General features: G+C 50.4%; 1 protein-coding gene across 3 annotated transcripts in view; it reads right to left on the bottom strand.

The window, feature by feature from the left end:
• Window positions 1-16709, bottom strand: part of AK8 (adenylate kinase 8) — a 151033-nt gene that overhangs the window by 132998 nt on the left and 1326 nt on the right. For all 3 annotated transcript variants that reach the window (XR_010148806.1, XM_001168661.7, XM_063788114.1), the window contains exons 2-4: window positions 14620-14704; window positions 6411-6460; window positions 3183-3296 (exon numbers count right to left, since the gene is read on the bottom strand). Coding sequence is in view for 2 of the 3 variants with exons in the window: in XM_001168661.7 (XP_001168661.3) it covers window positions 3183-3296; window positions 6411-6460; window positions 14620-14704 (249 nt within the window). In the remaining variant the exon portion in view is untranslated. The remainder of the gene's footprint in view (window positions 1-3182; window positions 3297-6410; window positions 6461-14619; window positions 14705-16709) is intronic.

Genomic DNA, 16709 nt, shown 5'->3' with positions numbered 1-16709 from the left:
GGAGAGTTCTAGAGGAAAAGGGAAGGCTCCAGGCATGCCTGAAGGAGGCTGCTGCTGGGGAGCTGGAGGTGTCTCTCTAGAGGTGGGCATTCTACAGGACTAGACAGGGGAGCATGTTTGGCTTTCTCTGGCTGGTCTCAGGTTGGAAGCAGGAACAAAAACTAGAGACACTGCCAGTTATTAATCATGCCCTGGCCATTTGGGATAGGTGGCTATAGGGATGACTTAGTTCAGCTTCCTGGACTATTGGAGGAGAGAGCAGCCTGGCTTCCTGCAAGCCTGGCACAGCAGGTGGCTTCCCGGGTGGGCTCTTGCAGGTCATGGGTTGGTCTCCTGGGTGGGCTGCTGCAGATTGTGGGGCAGAGTCTTATGTTTACAGGAGGTCTTGCCATTGTCCACACTGAATATTCAATCTCAGTAGATCTGGACTAAAACATCCATGGGGAAGGTCAAATGCTGTCTGGGTTTGCTTTAAAATAACCCAGGGCAGGGGGAGCAGGTGAGGGTGCAACCCAAGGCTAGACTGCCATGAGCTGACATCTGTCGAAGCAGGGGATGGATCCATGGGGGTTCTCAGACTATCCTCACTGCTTCTAGATATTTTTATGAGATTTCACAACAAACACTTAAAAACAAACAAAAATCCCTGGCCACTGTGAACCCCCAGCATCCTGGGGCACCATCCCCGTGGGCTTTGTGACACTGCCCGATTCCAGACCGTTCCATGCCTTGGAACATTACAGTGTGCCTTTTGGGAAGGCTTTGCTTAGTGTAACTGTGGTTATGGCTCCAGGGGGTCCCTAAATCTTGCAGCCTGTACCCCCTTCCCAGCCCAGAGCCAGTGCCTAGGACTTAGTAGGTGCTCAGGACTAATGTAAATGAATTAGTAAATGAATTGAGTCAAACAAGCCACCGATTAATTGCTTTATTGAAGGTTCCCTGGCTCCCATACCCTGGCTTGTGCTTAGTTTTATGGGACCGTCAGTCTCCTCACTGGCTGGAAGCTTCTGGGGTAAGGAGAAGAAACTCATCTTTGACTCTCCCACAGCACTGCAGAATAGTGCTTGGCAAAAAGGCAGTTAGGAAGTATTTCGGAAACCACTGGGAAATGCCTAAGATGGAGATGTCTTGGTTAACAGTGGCAACGTAAGAGAATTCTGCTTAGGAGGGCAAAGCTAAGACTAGCAGGAGAAAATCAGGTATTTGAAGGTATCATTACTACTTGCAAAAAGAGCCATAAAGATTCCAAATCAGCAGACAATTTAAAGAGGACATTTAATGAGAGGCCTTGACTGGCAGGCACTGTCTGCAGACAAGGCCACGCATGGCCGAGCCTGCCATGTGCCCACTCGCTCTTCAGAACATTTTACTCCTTGATGAGGCCTGACATGCAGGCCTTTCATCTTCCCTCCACCTGAGTTTCTGAGCCAAGGACCCCAACAAGACACCCTTGAAAGCACTTCAATGTGGTTTGAAATATGTTGATAATTAGCAAAATGAAACCCGGGAGGAATTTCCTTAAACTCCCTCCTCTCTGTTGAATTTTATAAAGCTAATAAAAACATTTTTATCCTACAAAAAAGCCTTCCCCAAGAAAGCTTATCTTCTGCAGAAAATGGGATAACCACTTTCTTTCTAAAACCACATTCCCAGCCCGAAAGGCTGGTGTCCCCGCAAGCTGAAGCCACACAGTCCAACTCCTGCAAGACTGCAGGGGTGGCTGGGGGACTGACTTGCCGTGGGGGTGGCCGCCTTGCTGAGCCAGGCTTTCCTTCTCTATCAAGCTGCTGTCATAGGCAGACTTGGGGCTGGGGGTCTGTTGAAGTCACACCCCTTTCTCTCTCTTTTTTTTTTTTTTGTTAACACAGAGTCTTGTTCTGTCGCTCAAGCTGGAGTGCAGTGGTGTGATCTTGACTCACTGCAACCTCAGCCTCCTGGGTTTGAGCAATTCTCCTGCCTCAGTCTCCCGGGTAGCTGGGAATATAGGCACCCACGACCATGCGCACCTAATTTTTTTGTATTTTTGTAGAGATAGGGTTTCACCATGTTGGCCAGGCTGGTCTCGAACTCCTGACTTCAAGTGATCTGCCCGCCTTGGCCTCCCAAAGGGCTGGGATCATAGGCGTGAATCATTGCGCCCAGCCCATCCATACCTCTCATCTGTGAGAACTGCCATCCCCCACCAACCAGGAGTCTTCATAGCCACATCTGAGCTCTGTGGCCTCACTGAGCCCTCACTGCACACCCCTCAACAGAGCTGACTGTGCCTGGGACACGTGACTAGCTAGCCCGGGCAGATCCCCCTTCCTGAGCATTTGGCTTTGAAGCTGCCTTTGTGGGTGGTCTGAACCGAGAACACAGGAGACAAGAATGGAGTGGTGGTCACGAGTGGCTGGGAGCATGGCAAGAAAGACAGAAGAGAGGAGGAAGAGTCCCTGCCTCAGCCTCCCAAGTAGCAGGGACTACAGGCATGTGCCACCATGCCCAGCCAGAAGGAATTTTGAAGAAATATTTTGAGTTTCTATTTGTATTAAAGAGAAATAATGTGATCAAGCCTTATATTTCCCTTTAGAAGATGTTTTTCAAATATCGAGCTGTTGGTCTTTTAGAAACAACACCCACACCTCCTGCAATGCTCCCCAACGTGTGTGGGAGGGACAGGGGGAATGGGCACTGCCCGGACCAGAGGGTGGGCTGTGCAGCAGGGTGCCCAAGGCTATGGGAGGGAGACGCCTCTAAGGTACAGAACATGGGGGCTTTCCACTCTGGGGACAGCTGGACAGCTGCCCTTTCAACTGCTGGCGCAGCCCAACCCTGCATCTCCTGGCACGGGCCGCCAGGTTCAGCACTTGCCTCCATGCCTTTACTCGGCTGAGCCTAAGAAGAAAAAGAGCAAGCCTGGACCATCCCACCAAGGGCTTGGACAAAACAGCCTCCTTCACTCGACCCGTGATCCTTTCCCACTGCAAAAACTCACCTCGGTACCCAACGGGACGTGAGCCCAGTAAAGAATTATCTTCTTCCTTCCTTCACACCCTGCCTGTATCTCATTTTACCCCCGCATTTTCTTGTACTCAATCAAAAATGAAATGGGAACAAACCAAGCAATGGTCAGGTGGCAGTGGGTGTGGCAGTGGGCACTGCTGCTGTGTGCCTACCCCTGTCCCCGGGGCCAGTCCTACCTTCCTTTGCAGATAAAGCCTTCTGGCTTCGGTGGCCGTATAGGAAAACTCGTTTAAGATCAGGTTCTCCAGGGTGAGGAGACTGCTGTTCAGATGTTTGCAGAGCCACATTGCCTGAAGAAAGGAAAGAAGAAAAGGGCATTTTCATAAAAACAATAAATACACAAATGACTCCATTAAAATGCCCTGGTCCTTCCCTCTCCTATGGGAAAAGGTTGGCCATGGGGAAGCACAATTATTTCCAGCTGGAGGACAGCCACCAAGGGAGACCCACCCATAAAGCACCTGCTGGCCTAAGAGCCCTGCTCATAGCATCTCTTCTTCTACCAGCATAGACTTAAATGAAGTGGGAAGACCTACAGGCAGGCTACATTTTAGCTGCCCTTGACGTGCTTTCCAAGCTCTGTGGACCATGAGTTTCATCTCAAGGAAGACTCAGAACAGGAACTGTGAGGACAGAACCTAAGGATGGGTAACAGCCCACACTCGGTGTCTTTTTTTTTTCTTAAAGATTGGGAGCTGGCATGTGCTGGCCAATGGGATGTTTAGTTCATTGACAATTACTCTATAGTCTATAAGGGAAGAGTAAATTTTAAGGGAGAATAATGGACTAAAATATTCTTGACACCAAAATTGTGCTGATGACTATTTCAGCCTCGAGATGGTTCTGAAGGCCCTTCCAGGGCCCGGGGCTGGTGTGAACCTTCGTTCTTCCTGTTCCTTCATTCATCCCCTGCCAACCAGGAGTCTTCATGGCCACGTCTGAGCTCTGTGGCCTCACTGAGCCCTCACTGCACACCCCTCAACAGAGCTGACTGTGCCTGGGACACCTGACCAGCTAGCCCAGGCAGATCCCCTTTTCTGAGGATTTGGCTTTGAAGCTGCCTTTGTGGGTGGTGAGAAACCTCAATGACAGCATTGGGAAGAAACCCTTTTTGACTGTACATCATATCATCAGATCTGTGTGTCTCCAAAGGGTACTCAGGAGTGGGGACAGCAATTCACCAAAAGGCTTGTTGCTGAAACACCAGCTGCCAGGGCCTGACCTCGACAGAGAGGACAAACTCGATCGCTTCAGCCATGCTGGGACTTGCCGAAAGCAGGTCTTTGCGTTCTGAATCTGCTCTGCCCAGCAGATTCCTACCAGTGACCAGAGAAGAGCTAGGACAGGATGAAGCACAGATGGCCCCAGAATTCAAATGTCAAAGACAAAAGGAGAGCCTCCCACTGAGCAACCAGACTCCTCCAGAAAAACGAGTTCAACGAGCTTGTCTGTCTAAATGCAGGATCTGTCATCCTCACTCCCAATGTCAGAATTACCTGGGGAGTGTGTTCTAACTACTAGTTTTTTGGGGCTCTGCTCCAGGAGATTCTGATGAGGTTGGTCTGCAGGGGACTCCAGGAACCTGCATTTTTCATAGCACCCTGGAAATGCTAATGATCAGCAGGTCTGGGAGTCCCTGGCTTCTAATTGTGAAACAGCAAAATGGTTGGACTCAGGTGGGTCCTGCAGAAAGGCTTAGAACCCTACGGCCTGATATGGAGGAATCTAATAGAAAAACTATAGACTGACAGAAGGATGAGCAGATGGACAGATGAGTAGAACAGCTATGCTAACTCCAGAAGTATAGCAGATGCAGGTTAGTTTGTGCAAGGATCAGTCATTTTAACTCCTTTTCAGAAGAAAGCAAGGTGCCAGTTAAACCGGGGAACAGCCTGCCCCATCCCGTCCATGATACATGCTCACAGCAATGATGTGGTCACGGAAGAAGGGTTCGCTGATGTTCACCAATCAGGCTTTTAAAAGGTAAAAAAGGTCCCATCTTGGATGAATGAAATTTTAACACATTTTTGGCACTTAAAAATGGACCTTAGGCCGGGCACAGTGGCTCACGCCTGTAATCCCAGCACTTTGGGAGGCCGAGGATCATGAGGTCAAGAGATCAAGACCATCCTGGCCAACATGGTGAAACCCCGTTTCTACTAAAAATACAAAAATTAGCTGGGCATGGTGGCGTTTGCCTGTAGTCCCAGCTTCTCGGGAGGCTGAGGCAGAATTGCTTGAACCCAGGAGGCGGAGGTCGCAGTGAGCCGAGATCGCACCACTGCACTCCAGCCTAGCAACAGAGGGAGACTCTGTCTCAAAAAATAAAAATAAAAATAAAAATAAAAGGTAAAAAGGGTTCCATCTCAGATGAATGAAATTTTAACACATTTTTGGTACTTAAAAATGGACCTTAGGCTGGGCGTGGTGGCTCACGTCTGTAATCCCAGCTCTTTGGGAGGCTGAGGTAGGCGGATCACCTGAGGTCAGGAGTTCAATACCAGCCTGGACGACATGGTGAAGCCCCATCTCTACTAAAAATACATAAATTAGCCGCGCGTGGTGGTGCATGCCTGTAGTCCCAGCTACTCGGGAGGCTGAGGCATGAGAATCGCTTGAACCTAGGAGGCAGAGGCTGCAGTGAGCCCAGATCGCACCACTGCATTCCAGCCTGTGTGACACAGTGAGACTCTGTCTGAAAAAACAAAAAAGGACCTTAAAGATCGAAGCCACAGATAAATGAAGCACACACCACCAGTTTCTGGACATTCACTGTCCAGAAAAGGGCATTCACTGTCCAGAAACTGGTGATGTGTGAAAAAGTGTGGGCGAGGTGGGCCCAGGCATTTGCTGTATCTTCAAAGATGTATTTTCTTTAAAATGGGGAGAGAACAAACAAAGCAAATATGGCAAGATGTTAAATTTGCATAAAATCTGGGAGTTGGATACGTGAATATCGATGGTACAGTTTGCTGTGTTTTTCTGATTCTTTTAAGTATTTCACAATTAAAATGCTCAGAGTAAATATTAAGATTCCAAGTCAAAGTCTATGAAATGCGTGTACTGTTGGACCCAGCACGTGTACTTCTGGAAACGTACCCTGAGGATATAGCGAAGGGTGAGCAAGGAGAGCGTGTATGCAGGCCAGAAAAAGCCCGGGAAGGTGTCTCCGAGCATGCTAAAGGAATGCGTATCTCTGGATGGTCAGGGAATTCTATTTTTGGTCTTTTGTAGTTTCTAGGTTTTCTGCTAGGAATACACACTACCTTTTGTAATAAGAAGGAGGAGAAGGAAAAGAAGAAAAGCTCAGTTATGCTACAAATTCCCGGAGGTGCAGTCTCATTCCAGCTCTGGAGGATAAATGACATATTACAGCATCACAACACTTAATATGATACACTTACTATTGTTGTTTTCCCCGAGGCGGGTGGACCTAATATTACAATCCTGGGCACTGTGGAATAAAAAGATTTGAATGTCACCACTCAACATGACAAGCAGCCTCCCACACCTGCGGTACTCGGGGTGTACTTCTTTCTTTCCTCCCTAGATTTCATTTTCTGCCAGTGACACGGCCATTTGTAACCCAGCAGCTCAGAGACACTCTTGCCATGGAACGCATTCTCTGTGTTTAGAGAGGTAAGTGATCACCGAGATGGTTTATTCTTCCACCTCCAAGGGGACACAGACACGGTAACTTGTTTACCAAACTCATAAATACCAAGAACAATTGGGATTTCAAACACCATAAAGCATTTTAAACAGGGACTTTGTCTCAGGAACGCTCTCTCCAATAAGGCTGTAATTTATGCAAATCGACCTTAGAAGCTTTTCTTTATGTTTATGCCGTTTTATTTAGCAAATTGTGTTCCCCATGATTTTACAGAGGGAAGTAATGGGAAAAGCCTGGAGTGTATGGGCCAGATTTATAAAACCCGAGAAAGGAAAGTCTGTTTTCAAAGATGGGCATTTCTATGCAAATGGAAAACACTGGCACCTTGTTTGATTTTAGTCCTGGCTGGTTTTGGTCCCACAGAATTCCCAACCCAGGCTACTGACAAGAGTGTGATATGAACCACAGGCTCCTGAACCTGTGGCCGAGAGTCTGGGCTCACCCGGCAGGTGAAGCTCTGGTGGCAGGCCCAGGCCCTGGCCATCGTGGAAGCTGGGAAGGCATTTTCAGCTTCTGGGGTGGGAACCAGGGCAGAGATTCAGTGGCTCTTTCTCTGTTCTAGGCCTGTAACCCGGGGCAAGGCCTCCCAGGGCCCTCCCCGTGGGGAGAGAACCCACTGCAGGTGGAAAAACTGCTTGCAGGACAACTCTGGAAACAAGGTGGCTTTGGGGACAAGTGGTCAGGTGAGAGGAAGAGGTGAGACAGAGCTAGACTGGCTGCTGGCAATGGGAAAAGAGCTGACCAGCATGGTGAGAAGCGTGCAGGAAGGCATCACACTGGGTTTAAATGAAGGAAACAGCAGTGGGGTCTGGACAGATGCATCCACGCTGCCTGCCTGCTCAACACCATCTTGATTGGGCCAGCTGTCCCTCTCCTTGTGGGAAGCCGGTAACCTTGGCCTGGCCCCTGACCCAAGGTGACAGATGAACAGATGTCCACTGCAACTCACATGAGCCTCTAACGTCTGCATGAGAGCCTATTCTGGCTGGGCTTCCAGGAGGGAATCTCATCTCAGCAGAGGAGAGAGGTGCTGTATCTTCTAGTTTGGAGGCAGACACAGAAAAGGAACTAGACATCGTCCTTTTGGCCAGCAATGTAATGGTTAGCACATCTACACCCAGCTGGCTGCTTGGGTTTAAATAGATCTTTGCCCAAAATCATGGCAGCTTCTCATTTTTGGAGGAAGTCAAGGTAACTCACTGAATGATCCTCTCCTTTAACCTCAGAAGCTGTGGACCTTCTTATTCTCCTTATGGCTGTTCCCTCCACGTTCCTGCCTTGCCACCTGTCATTTCCCATCAGGAATGTCCTCCCTTCCCAGCGCCCAGCACCCCCAGCCTCCCACTCCTTCTCCCTCTCCAAGATCCTTGTTCTCACTCCCTGTGGAGGCCCGTGATCAAGTGACGGGCCGCCACAGTCTTCCACGTTGGTGAATGTCAGCCCACTACTGAGAAACAGGTGGAGTCGCTGTCCCCACAGGAAGAGAAGCTCCCACGGGCAGAGACCGAGTCTTATCCTCCTGGATCACCCCCATGGCGGCCAGAACTGTGAGGAGCCACACACAGTGACCTTCAGGGCCACCTCCTTGGCCATCCCCATCTCGTCCTATGGTCACTGTTTGTCACCTTTGTCACCACCATTACTACTGCCTTACAGAGGGCCCCCTCTGCCAGTCAGCATGTTTGGGTACAAGTGCAGAAACTGAATGCAGCTGAGTCAAGAAGAAAAGGAGGTTGATTGCTCACACCTGTAATCCCAGCACTTTGGGAGGCCGAGATGGGCGGATCACTTGAGGTCAGGAGTTCGAGACCAGCCTGGCCAACATGGTGAAACCCCATCTCTACTGAAAATACAAAAAATTAGACAGGTGTGGTGGCACATACCTGTAATCCCAGCTACTCGGGAGGCTGACACAGGAGAATCACTTGAACCTGGGAGGTGGAGGTTGCAGTGCAGTGACTGCGCCACTGCACTCTAGCCTGGGCAACAGAGCAAGACTTCGTCTCAAAATATCTATATCTATATCTATGTCTGTCTGTCTATCTATCTATCTATCTATCTATCTATCTATCTATCTATCCATCCACCCCAGCGTGGCTCATAGAGTCCTGCACAGGCTGGGGAGCCAGGCCTTCAGGGCTACCCCACAGGAACAACACCCCAAGCAAGGCCACCAAATGGGCTGGGGAGACACCAGACAGTGCAGCCCATGCCCATGATGCTGCTGTCACATGTGGGCATGGTGCCGCCATCAACCATGCTGCCCTTCCACCCAGGAAGCAGGCCCTGCGGAGCTGCCAGGAAGTGCTCCGGGTCCTGCCTGTGACTCCGACTCTGGACTCGCCTGGCAGGGGAAGCGCTGGTGGTGGGCCCAGCCCTGACTGTCATGGAAGCTAGGAAGGTGTTTTCAGCTTCTGGGGTGGGAGCCAGGGCGGGCATTCAGCGGCCCTTTCTCTGTTCTAGGCCTGTGGCCTGGGGCAAGGCCTCCCAGGGCCCTCCCCATGGGTGAGAGAAGCCACCATAGGAAACAGTGTGGAAAACACTGCTTGCAGGACAAGTATGGAAACCAGGTGGCATTGAGGACACATGGTCAGGTGAGAGGACGAGGTGAGATGGGAGCCAGAGTGCCATGGGAGGTTTGTGGGGAGGAGTGGCAGGGAGGGTGGTCAAGGGTGGAGGAGCCTTGGGCCACGAGGCAGAGGGCTCGTGTGGATCATGGAGAGAGCACCTGCTTGGCCAAAGTCCGATGAGGGAGCAGTGGGGAACCTAGGTCCACTCATGCACCATCGCCTGCTGCCTCTCCAGGGCTCTGACCACAGGCCCTGCTGAAGCTCCTCCAAACACAGATGAGGCCCACCAGGGCTCAGGGCGCCCAGAGCCCAAGGAAAGGGGAGATGCAGCTCGGCAAGGGCCTTTGGGGAGCGAACCTGACTCCACGCATTCGTCTGAGAGTTCCCGGGCTGGGGGCTGCAGGGGAAACCCTCCCCTTCCAGGTTCCCTGTAAGTGGCACCCAAATGGTACACGTCTATGAACAGACTTTAAAAGGGGAACATCCACGGCCTTTCTCACCACCTAATTTCTCCCACACATTTATGTGATTAATTTCAGTTTCTTAAAATCTAACACCTTGAAACTACAGCCCTGCTCATGAGTAATTATTTATAAACAGTGTCATAAAAGGCTGCTTGACTGCCAAGAGTAATCAACTTCTTCCAACCACTTCAAAGGAAATCAAAAAACCTTTCCATCCACAGATCCTTTTGAGGTTTAACTAGGAGCATGATTTAAAATTCACAAGAAAACCCTTAGGTATTGGAGCTCTAATACACAGCTTTCTTGGACAAACGTTTGATAAAAAACGAAACATACCATTATATACACCATCGCCTGCTTTAATATTGCCCAGGGCTACTGTAAATGCTCACTTTGTACTAAATCTGCCTTTCTGGCGGCGAAGGGGCTGCCAGCCCATGTGCCGGGGCTCCCTCTGCTCCCTCGTGTGCTTGCTCACCGGGATGAGTCCGGGGCCTTCTTTCCGTCTACACCAGTCACCAGCCATGTCACTGTGTGTGGCAGTTAACCCCAGGCCCAGTAAGAGGAAGGGTTGAGGTCCTAGCTATAGTTACCTCAGGCCGCTGCATGGCTGGAAGGGGGCACAATGATCTGACACACCAGCCCAGGGGAACAAAGACACACACTGGATGTCATGGGCCTCTCCAAGCTTCCCGCACTCTTCTAGGACACATGAGGATTGGGCTTAGCTGATTCGAGGCTTCTCCCACTCCTAGAAAATTCACCTAGGCGGCCGGGTGTGGTGGCTCATGCCTGTAATCCCAGCACTTTGGGAGGCCGAGGCGGGTGGATCATCTGAGGTCAGGTGTTTGAGACCAGCCTGGCCAACATGGTGAAACCCCGTCTCTACTAAAAATACAAAAGTTAGCTGGGCATGGTGGTGGGTGCCTGTAATCCAAGCTAGTCAGGAGGCTGAGGCAGGAGAATCACTTGAACCTGGGAGGCGGAGCTTGCAGTGAGCTGAGATTGCGCCATTGCACTCCAGCCTAGGCGACAGAGCCAGACTCCATCTCAAAACAAAAACAAAAACAAAAACAGAAAAAGAAAAGAAAAGTCACCAAGCAGGGTAGTCTCCCCTGTCTCCCTTCCTCCTTCCCATTTTCGCTTCACTTGTCCGCAGAGGCGTGGGCAAAGAGAGAGAAACCCATGGGTGTCACTCCCTTCTTTCCATTTCAGTGGTTGGGGCTTGAGCCAAAGGACAAAATGTTCCAATATCCATAAAAGCCGCCAGCTGAGGGCCTGCGGTGGAGTGCAGAGCTGTGGGAAACAAATGAACTCTCCAAAACAGTGGTTCCTGGGACCCAGTGACTCGACTCCCTGAGAGCATCTGGGCAAAAAGCTGGACTCAGCTATTCAGGAGGACAGACGCCCCCGGCTGGAGGCTGGCCCCCAGCTAGAGACGGCACGAGGCAGGTCTGGAGCCTAAGCCTCTGCTCGAGAACAACAGAGCAGGTGCAGTGCAGAGAAAGGAGCAAGGGCTCCTTGGAGGGAGCTTCAGGAAAGCCCCAGACCTTCGGATGAAGGGAAAGGGGCGCTAAGGAGGGTGGGAGGAGGAGACAAAGGGAGGGAGGTGGCAGCGGAGGTGGCTGTCCAGCCAACATCAACTGCACTCCATCCAAACCAGAAAGATGATGTTTAAACTTTAAAATTCTGATGAAGTGGAGAGTTTGACATTGAAAATTAAAGCTGCACACAGAGGAGCAAGATCAAAACAAAGAGATGATTTAATCTGCCTCAAATTTCTTGAAATTCAAGGTTCTTGAGCTTCTAGGCTGGGGAACTAGGTAAGCCTTGAAGTAGTGGTTTAAGAAAACAGAGAGCCGGGCACAGTGGTCCATGCCTGTAATCTCAGTGCTTTGGGAGGCCAAGGCAAGAGGATCGCTTGAGCCTAGGAGCAGGGACCAGCCTGGGAAACATAGTGAAACCCCATCTCTACAAAAAATTTTTAAAAATTAGCCAGGCGCAGTAGCGTGCACCTGTAGTCCCAACTACTCAGGAGGCTGAGGCAGGAGGATCACTTGAGCCTAGGAGGTCAAGCCTGTAATGGGCTGTAATCTCCCCACTGTACTCCAGCCTGAGCAACAGAGACCCTGTCTCTAAAAAGAAAAATAAGAGGGACAAAATAAAAAAAGAGAAGAACACAGGGCATGCATGATTTTCAAACTAACAGTAGAAAATGTCAGTGCAACCTAATTTATGAGAGTTCAAGTGGTTACATTATTATCGAGCACATTTGTTTTTAGATAGAGTCTTACTATGTTGCCCAAGCTGGAATGCAGTGGGTATTCAAGATGCAGTCGTGGCACCATGGCCTCTCACTCCTGGCCTCAAGCGATCCTCCTGTCTCAGCCTCCCAAGTAGCTGGAGCTACAGGTGCACCACCACACCCAGCTTTCAAGCACATTTTTTTTTTTTTGAGATAGGGTCTTACTCTGTTGTCCAGGCTGGAGTGCAGTGGTGCGATCTCAGCTCACTGCAACCTCCACCCCCTGGGTTCAAGCGATTCTCCTGCCTCAGCCTCCTGAGTAGCTTGGATTACAGGTGTGTGCTGCCAAGCCTGGTTAATTTTTGTATTTTTGTTTTGTTTTGTTTTAGAGACAGAGTCTCGCTCTTTCGCCCAGGCTGCAGTGCAGTGGCGTGATCTCTGCTCACTGCAAGCTCCGCCTCCTGGGTTCACACCATTCTCCCGCCTCAGCCTCCCCAGTAGCTGGGACTACAGGCACCCGCCACCACGCCCAGCTAATTTTTTTTTTTATTTTTAGTAGAGATGGGATTTCACCATGTTAGCCAGGATGGTCTCGATCTCCTGACCTCATGATCCGCCCACCTCGGCCTCCCAAAGTGCTGGGATTACAGGCGTGAGCCACCACACCCAGCCAATTTTCGTATTTTTAGTAGAGATGGGGTTTTGCCATGTTGGCCAGGCTGGCAAGCACAATTTTTAATTTAGAAAAATCTATTAAGCTTTTTACTAGTGGAAACTCGACGTCGTATTCCTGGAAGCTGCTACCCATGATGCATCAGGGATTTCCCATTCCTTCAGCCACTACGGACCAGACCAGAGTTTCACAGCTTCTATCTGGGTTAACCAAACACATCCATTTCACAAACAAGGAAAGTGAGTCCAAAGACAGCCACGATCTCTCACGTCTCTACATTTTAAGATGAGTGAGCTGCAGGGTCCCTGACAGCGGGGAGGGAGGTGGGGGGGTAGCAGGACAGAGGACTGTGCTGCACTGCACTTTCCACTCGCTCTTGGTTGACTTTTATTCTTACTTTGTTTTTACTTTACTTTTACTTTAGCTTTTACTTGGCTCTTATTTCACTTTTACTTTGTGTTTCCTTTTGCTTTGCTTTCCCTTTGCGGTCCATTCTTTCTCTGGTGGCGGTGTGAGATAGCTGCGTGTGGGCAGAGATGCTCTCCGCAGCCCTGGAATAACAGAGTTCAGCAGCACTCAAGCTCCCAGCACCCACTCGGCCTCAGGGTGGGGGCAGGGGGGAATGCAGGAACTTCCTCCGCTGGCAAATGGAGTCAGTGAGGCCTGGGGGCGAGCCTAGGTCTGCAGCAGTAAGGACCACTCAGGAGCGCAGGGTAGGCTTAACACCCACCCTAAGAGCAGGTGATGAATCTGGGGAGACAGAACCTCCCACCTGTACCATGTAATAAACAGCCAACCAGAGAAAGGAGGTCTCTAAGAGTCGCTGCAGGGCAGAGTAAACTGCACCAGGAAGGTGGGGTTGGGGAGAAGGCAAATCAGACAGGGGGAAGGGGGTCCCAAGGCCACCCCAGCACCGCACCACCCCCGCCTGGGCATATAGGACGCTCAGTCAACATCCGCTGAACAAGGGAATGTCTAGTGAATCAGCCATTTGCACCTAACCAGAGGCTCAGAAAAGGGCCTTTTTGTTGGCCCTTTGTGGGGTCTCTCTCTGTACCTGCCTGCCTAGGTCCATGCAATGGCATCGGGACCCAAGATTCCCTTACTCTGCTGCTCCGCAGCCAGGCCTGGATGCGTCAGGACTTGCATGTGGGGCACAAGGAAAAGGCTTGGAACTTCCTCTCTTTCTTTTTTTAACTACCTAGTGTCATTTCTCACCTTGGGCCTTCTGAACCTCCACACAGGGCATCTCTGGGCTCTGTCCTCAGCTGTACCAAGCGCTAATTTCACTGGTGCACTGGTAGCTCCTTCAAAGCAGCTAATGCTCCAACGAAAGAAACATAAAAGCTCCAAGACATCGGTCCTCCCCAACAGCTCACAAAGGACAGGACTGATCCTCCACTTGGCAAATGGACCATGGAGTGGAGTGAGGGGCCTTCCTTGAGTGAGCGCCTCCCTCCTCCCCAGTTCTGTGCTCCGGCCTTGGGTCAGGCTGACCTGCACCGGCCAACTGCAAAGGTTTGGGGAGCTCGGAAACTCATTAACAGGCTCCGATAATGAGACCGTCGGAAAAGCCCAAGAGCTTGCCTGTCTAGGTAGACCAGAAACCAAACTTACACCTGACGAGTGATCAGAGAGCTGAAACCCAACAGGCAACATCAGCTAGGGCAGGCGAAAGCATTAATAATTGATTCCATGGGTCATTCTGGGGTTTTCATTTTAATAACTTGGCAAGAGAATTTTTATAAGCTGTGCTCCAAAAGAAATCAAGGCATTTTTCAATGAACCACCACCTCAAGTTGATGAAACCCCTCCCTTCTGACCTCCCTTCAGACACAGGTAGGACAGAATGGTACTCAGCTATTCTCGGGATGGGGCAGGGTCCCTGGAGAGGAGGAGGAGGAGGAGGCAGAGGAGTCAGGGAAGAAGGGGAAGGAGGAGGAGGGGAAGGGAAGACGGGGAGGGGAAGAGCCCCAGCCAGTGCTCACCATTGTCGTTGTCTCTATGCAAGTGCTGGATCATGAAGGGGATGGGATCCTCGGGCTGGTGGATCAGGAGTTGCTCCAGCATGTTCTGTGGGTGCAGGGCAGACAACCAGGTGGTTAATACCTGCAAGGGCACCTGGTCACCACAGATACCAGCTATGGGGCCTGCTCTCTCCACTGCACCCCACCAAACATGCCTTCAACCTGGGACCCAGCCACCGCCCCAGCTGGCATCTGCTTGGGTCCCCATAAGCAGAGGCATGAGGGGGGCCACGTGGTGCTGCTGCGGAGGCACCTATGGGGAGGCAGAAGTGGAGGAGTCTCGCCCCTGATTCAGAGCAGGCAGTCCAGGGCTCTCTCCCCTGGGGCCCTTTGAGCTTCCCAGACCAGCCTTCTCCAAGTTCTCAAGCATCACCATTCCCCTCAGAGCCTTAGCAGATGCTGTTCCCTCAGCTTGGAAGCTTCTTCCTTGTCCTCATCCTGGCTAACTTCTGCTCAGTCTCAGATCTCAATGGGAACATACCTTCTTGAGTATGTGCACTACGTAAATATGTCAGATGCTCCTGCACCTGCCTGCGGGCATCGCCCTGTTCCATGCCTCACCCTGTCCCTACTCACCAGGCCACCATCCCCCCGGCAGGGCATGGGTTCTGTGGGCCTCCTTGTCTGCCTAGAGCCCTTGGCACCCCAATGCCTGGCAGTCATAGCAGATGCCCAGCGCAGATGTTTGCTGGGGAACATGACCGTCACCACTAACTGTGTCTCTCCAGAACGGAACAGAATGTTACCAGCCAGATTTCTAAATAGTCCTGGGATATTCTGGCCATTTCATCCAATCAGGCAAGCATATCAAGAGAAAGCAGCTTCTGGGGTTGCAGAACCCTAGGCAGAGAAATGAGGAGGAGCTCATAGCAGCTGTGCTGCTGCAATAAGGGGCATCCTTGAGCCCCAGGGACAAGGAGGAAGGGGCTGTAGCCCTCTTGGAGTGAAGGGAGTGTGGGGCAGGGAAAAGAGCACCGAGCCGTGAGAAGTCTTGGTTCCAGCCCCACTGTATCTCCTCAGCAAGTCCCTTCCCTTCTCTGGGCCTCAGCTTCTCTGCCTGTTCAGTAGCACAGCTGGAGTGAATTCATGTTTGTATATCACTGGTGCGATGATGGAATGAGATGATTTTAGATGGTTCACACATAAATATTTTACATTTCATGTTTAAATCATTGTGTATTTAATGTGTATTAGAAATATAAGTACATCAAATCAATAATTTCAAGGATATCACTTAGGATGAGGCAAAAGCGGCTATTTAATTTTTTAAAAGGTGAGTTGATTTAAACAAGTGATTAGTTTAAATGGAGGTGCAGTAGCGGTTATGCAAATCTGTACATGTGATACAACTGCACAGAACTGTATGCACAACAAAAACATCAATGCAGGTAAAAATGGAGGAAATCCAAACAAGGCCTACAGTTCAGGTAATCCTATTGTACCAATGCCAGTTTCCTGGTTTTGACAATGTGCTACAGTTATGTTAGATGTTATCACGGGGGCAATGTGGGAGGGGAGACCAGAAATCCATACTATTTTTTAACTTCCTGTGAATCTAACATTATTTTTAAATCAAAAGTATAAAAAATGGAAATGGTCAAAAACATGGAGGGAATACACAGATGACTAAGGACTGGAAATACTGGACTGAAAGCTTTCTTGTTGGGAGGCCGAGGCAGAAGGACTGTTTGAGCCCAGGAGTTCAAGATCAGTCCGGGCAACATAGCAAGACCTCGTCTGTACTAAAATTAAAAAAAAAAAAACATTAGCCAGGTATGGTGGCCTGCACCTGTAGTCTCGGCTACTCTGGAGGGACTAAGGCAGAAGGATTGCTTGAGCCCAGGAGTTCAAGATCAGTCCGGGCAACATAGCAAGACCTCGTCTGTACTAAAATTAAAAAAAAAAAAAACATTAGCCAGGTATGGTGGCCTGCACCTGTAGTCTCGGCTACTCTGGAGGGACTAAGGCAGAAGGATTGCTTGAGCCCAGGAGTTCAAGGCTGCAGTAAGCCATGATTGCATCACTGCACTCCAGCCTGGGCAGCAGTGCAA

This window comes from Pan troglodytes, chromosome 11 (assembly GCF_028858775.2).
Source record: "Pan troglodytes isolate AG18354 chromosome 11, NHGRI_mPanTro3-v2.0_pri, whole genome shotgun sequence".
Lineage (NCBI taxonomy): Eukaryota > Metazoa > Chordata > Mammalia > Primates > Hominidae > Pan > Pan troglodytes.
This window is presented reverse-complemented; position numbering and strand designations above follow the sequence as displayed.